At 32.8% G+C, this 5,610-nt stretch overlaps 1 protein-coding gene across 2 annotated transcripts; it reads right to left on the bottom strand.

Moving 5' to 3' along the window:
- LOC107642080 (probable proteasome inhibitor) lies at window positions 1,016–3,256 on the bottom strand. 2 transcript variants are annotated; one of them, XM_016345398.2, is made up of 3 exons: window positions 2,825–3,256; window positions 2,009–2,180; window positions 1,016–1,392 (listed from the first exon to the last, which is right to left on the bottom strand). In XM_016345398.2, the coding sequence occupies exons 1-3, from the start codon at window positions 3,054–3,056 to the stop codon at window positions 1,257–1,259; spliced, it is 540 nt and encodes a 179-aa protein (XP_016200884.1). In that variant the 5' UTR covers window positions 3,057–3,256; the 3' UTR covers window positions 1,016–1,256. The 2 variants fall into 2 exon arrangements, with proteins under 2 accessions (XP_016200884.1, XP_020958410.1); XM_021102751.1 differs by having other exon boundaries at window positions 2,009–2,109.

The raw sequence follows: 5,610 nt of genomic DNA, 5'->3' as shown, positions 1-5,610 counted from the left end.
TTGTGCATGCATTGTACGGAAACAAGTTCTTTCATTCATCATGTATCATCATCAACATTCACACACTGGTATGATTATACATTCTTATATGTTCATCAACAAAAACACAATGATCATACCAATTAATTGGATGCAGATAAAACTTATTTACAATCAGATTTGATTTCAATCGATTGAATTTTCATACCAATAGATTGAATTGGAACATGCCATTAATCACATAGAAAATTCAAAACATAACCAATCGATTGAATTCTCATAACCAATCGATTGAAATAATTAAACCCAGATTGCTTTGATGAGTTCAATCGATTGGGTAATAAGCCCAATCGATTGATTTTTTGGCAAACGCCTTGCAACTTTCAATCGATTATTTTGTGATAACAACCTGTAGTCCAATCGATTGAGTTTTGGGAAACCTGAAATTCAATCGATTGTTTTGTTAATCCAATCGATTGATTTTCAAAGAAACACGATTTCACAGTCCTGAACGAACGTCATGGATCAAATATAATTTTTTAATCGATTGGGATAGCCAAAAAGTTATTACGATCAATGGAAGATCTAATTCGTTATTGTTTTTGTTTTTGATTGTTAATAAACATAATAGATTAATGATAAAATAATAATTTATAAAATAAAAAATAATTTTTATGATTAAATAAAATATATGGGGTTAATTTGTAATTAAAATTAGATAAGGACTATTTATCAGTTATTAAAAAACTTAAAAAACATGTTTTGTTACGGGACCATTTAATGGTCCAAACGTTCTGGGACTATCGAATCTGGTACCTACTTTTGTATCGCTTATAATAAGTGAAGTACTTGTCCATATAATTGTCTTGTGAATTGCGACATGTAATAATGTTTGGGTTAAAATCTAAATTTCAACACCCACTTACTTGAAACATTCTTTTTTAACTCATGTTTGTTACCTCCCCGTATTTTTTGCTTCATAAATATGTAACACAAAATTATATTAATAAATTTTTGTGCTGAATTTTAATGAGATAAGTCTTAATGTAGTCCCTGAAGTTGCACTCGAGCCTGATAATAGTCCTTGAACTTAAAAGTTACCCATATTCATCCCTGAAGTTGCACTCCGGGACTCAAACTTGTCCTTCCAGCAATTTCTGCCCACCTGGCACTACCGGAAAGTTGAGTTGGCAGGTTTCGTGACACGTGGGTATTACAATGGCTAGCTGATATGGCAGAGTAAACTGTCCGGAATCAATTTGGTCCCTCAAATCAAGTTAAAACCCTAATCCCCAATTTTGAAGCCCATAGCACTCTGTCTTCTCTTCTCTTCGTTTCTCTATTCTTGTCTTTCCCACAGCGCTCTGCTCAGAATAATTGCTGCTTTCATTTGCTATAGTATAATCCCTAACACTGTATGTAGAAAAATCAAAGCACCAGATCATGACATAACCGTAAATTCACAAGAAGTACGATTAACCATAGAAAATTTTAATTTTCACAACATATCCGACTTCACCCAGAAAGAAAAGCTGATAATCTTTGAGCAACAAAACTCAATACACACAAGCTTAAAATTTGCAGCATAGAACGAATATACAAAATATTTCTGGTGATTTTTTTATTCCCTTAACTATTCTATCTTAATATTTGATGTGACAAAGAAAGGAATAGGGAAAAAGAGTAAAAGTTGACAATACAAAGTACAAACTTTAATTTCAAAAGGTTTTCAAATCACAATTCAGTACTTCAGTTTTTACTAAAAATCATGTATGATTTTTTGCCCCCACTATAGCCATTATATTTTAGTTTCTGGTCTTCCTCTATCAAGAATGAAAATTCTATTTAATTAAAAAGAGTAATAAAATAAGTCATCAATAAATAGAAGCTCCAAACTCCAACACAGCCCAATTCGACATGAACAAAGAAAACCAGGTTGGTCAGTTACAAAAATTTTAATTTTGCAATGCAGCAAATGAAAGAAAAATCTTGAAGAATTTATAGCTTGAAGGGGAAAAAAGAGGCTTACCAAATCTCAAGGTGTGCAGGGTCATAAGACCCTTCCTTCAAGGCATCAATGAGTAACTTCTCATTCATGACGAGGCACTTTACCAGCACTTTATTTGAAACCTTTTTTGGATTGACATAAACAAAGACATATTCTTGGTCAAGTTGGTTCCAGTTCTCTACAGACACCTCCTCTACACACAATCACAAACCACGTATTAAAAATGATCAGTAAATGCTAATTATAAGCTTCAAGCTGCATATATCAATTTGCTACATCTTCTCTTGATACCACAAGGTATCTTCTAACTTCAGCTTAATTGACTTGATCCTCATATTAGATTGCATATCATAATCCTTCGTCTAGTATAGAAGCCCAAGGATAGTGCAATTTTCTGGCATGAATTGCCATTATTTGTGGTTATCATGGTTCATTAACAGCTACCACCTTAGAAAGCTCAAATTTACTTTATAATCTAAATAATGAACCTCTGTAATTCACTCAATCAATCACATATCAGTATTTGATGGTTTTCAATAAATCATCAACTCAAGAACAAATAATCCTATAAAACTCTCTTACACCGATTAGATAAAAATTGTTCTACATAGCTAGTGCTACAAACTTAGGGCACGTTTCGTTTCCCTTTTTACTTTCTATGTTTTCTGGTTCTTGCAAAGAAAGAAGTGAAAATAGAAAACAGAATTTTCAATTGTTTTCACTAAAGAAGAGTGATAATTAATGATATTTGGATATTTCACATAAAATATATCGAAATTAAATGATTTCGTTAAAGAAAAAAGAGAGAACAAAATGAGGAATTAGTGAAAGTGTTACCAGTGGAGGGATGTGAGAGGGCGTCATCGAAGAGGGCTTGGGGGCCGGTGGCGGTGAGAAGGTAGCCGGAAGAGAGGAAGGTGGCGTGAACGACAATCGCACAGACACCATTGATGAGTGTAGTGGAGAAGAAGAGACCTCTGTGTTTGTGTTGTGATTTGAGAGGAGGGAGACAATTCGTTAGGGTAACGTTGAGGAAGGGGGTTTTTAGCGTGAAATGACGTTGTTTCATGTCATTTTGGCGCCACAGCAAATACTACGTCGTTTCTGTTATGCCAACGTGTCAGGAAAGAGGCCAACTCAGCTTTCCAGTTGCGCCAGGTGTCCAGAAATTACCGGAAGGACGAGTTTGAGTCCCGGAGTGCAAGTTTGGGGATGACTCTGAGAAACTTTTAAGTTCAGGGACTACTATGAGGCTCGAGTGCAACTTTAGGGACTATATTGAAGCTTATCTCGAATTTTAATATCACATATAGGCCTTGGATTCTGAATTATTTGAGAGTACTTGCAAGGATCAATTTCACTTTATCCTGAGTTTTTTTTATTTAATTAATAAATTCTAAGTCATGGTTAAAAGTCAAAACAGAATAAACCGTTCTTTATTTGTATTGCTAAAAATGTTTTTCCTTTCATGGATGTTGGCCCTCAAACACGAATTGTTAAAATACATTAAGCATTCGGTACTAAAAGAATTATGCTGGAGACTAAGTATGATTTGGTACTGTTTGATTTTTTATTTATATATATTTTGTTATCTTAGTTGCATTTAAAAGCTATATATTTGAAAAAAAAAATACATTTGATATTTTCAATTAGAAAATGAATAAAGTTAAAAATATGGTTCGAAATAATCTTCATTTCGCATAATAGGGGAAAAAAAGAAATAAAAATAAATTGATTTTAAGAAAAATAAATTATTGGATAAATTGATGAGAAATAATTCAGTAATTTGATTGTAAAAGAAAAATAGTAAGGATATCAAAGAGTTTTCTACTAGCCTACTAATTTGTATGTTATGCTTTTATCTTGTTCTTACCTTTAAAAAAAGTATGAAGCAAGTTACGATTTTGCCATTAACCTAATAAAATCATAAATACTATTCTTTTTTCTTTTTTGAAAGTGACACAATTACTAATCCTATTTTTTTGAGTTTTTTAGGGTGAAATATAGTTATTAATCTTTTGCTACGGTCATCAGCATAAAGACAAATAATTTGGTCACAAAATGTTTTTCATGTCTAAGGTAGAATTTAAACTATTGACTTTATAGTCAAGGAACCAAATGATGAAATACGAAACCATACCAACATAATTAGATTTAATTAGATCACGAATAGTATAATCACGCCTAAGACACTTAACAATGTGATGCTGATGCACAAATAGCTACTTTTGTATTGCTTATAATAAGTGAAGGCTTTGTCCATGTAATTGTCTTGTGAATTGCAACTTGTAACAATGTTTGGGTTAAAATCTAAATTCCAACACCCACTTAGTTGAAACAATTTTTTTTAGCTCGTGTTTGTTACCTCCACGTATTTTTTGCTTCATAAATATATAACACAAAATAATACTAATAAATTTTTGCGCTGAATTTCAATATCACATATAGGCCTTGGATTCTGAATTAGTACTTGCAAGGATCAATTTCACATCAACCTGAGTTTTTTTTTTAATTTAATTAATAAATTCTAAGCCATGGTTAAAAGTCAAGACAGAAAAAACTGTTTTTTATTGGTATTGCTAAAAATGTTTTTCCTTTCATGGATGTTGGCCCTCAAACACGAATTGTTAAAATGCATTAAGCATTCGGTATTAACATCTTCATGAACCACCTAGCATCCTTTTTCTCAATGAGTTTAATAAATTTTCAAACACTTTCCTCTTCTTCGACTGTTATATAATGCTCTCTGGATGAAACTGCACCCTTGTCATTGTGAAGAACTCAAACTTTGGCATAGAATTGTCATTTAATAAAGACATCTACTCTAATAAAGATGTCAAAAACTTCTCATAAAGATATTTGATTAAATTTTAACTTATTTCTATAGCCATACTTTAAATAAAGATAATACTTTCATAACATACTAAAATCAAACTTTATAATCCACTATATGGCTAAACAGAAGCATCCTGACATGAAGATAATTTATGATGGTTATCAGTGGCTAAGAGAAGCGGGGTGGATCTTAGCTCCTTTTTTTGCTGTGTGTTACTTTCTGCCTTTTAATAGCTTTAGGAGATTTTTCTTGTTTTTGTCTCGTAACCAGCCAAGAGATATTTTTCAATTTTATCTCCTGCGAACAGAAATTGAAATGGAGTAGGAGAGAAAGAGAGAATCACACCAAGAAGTATCCTGGTTCAGCTGCTAAGTGCAATGCAGCCTACATCTAGTCTCCATCACAACAATGATGGAATTTCACTATAATCATCTTGATTACAGACACCAATTCTCCCTAGGAACTACCCTTCCTATCCGGGACAAGTCCAGAATCTATCCCCAATCCTGAACTTGACTTGGTAACCCACCAAGCTTTCAACTGCTAAGTGCTAACCCAACTTGCAAGGGGATTCCCACAGAATCATGATACACAACACAGATGTACAAAGGACCTCTAAGACATCTATGGCTTTTTCTTTAATTTTGTACCCTCTACCTTTTTCCGCTTACTGGCTTTTTCTTACAAACCTCACACTGTTTGACTTTTTCACCATGAGACTCAAGACAGACAAAACTAAAAAAAATACAAAATGAAACACATTGAAGGAGAAAAACTTCTGTTAGCT

Source organism: Arachis ipaensis, chromosome B05 (genome assembly GCF_000816755.2).
Source record: "Arachis ipaensis cultivar K30076 chromosome B05, Araip1.1, whole genome shotgun sequence".
Taxonomy (NCBI): domain Eukaryota; kingdom Viridiplantae; phylum Streptophyta; class Magnoliopsida; order Fabales; family Fabaceae; genus Arachis; species Arachis ipaensis.
This window is presented reverse-complemented; position numbering and strand designations above follow the sequence as displayed.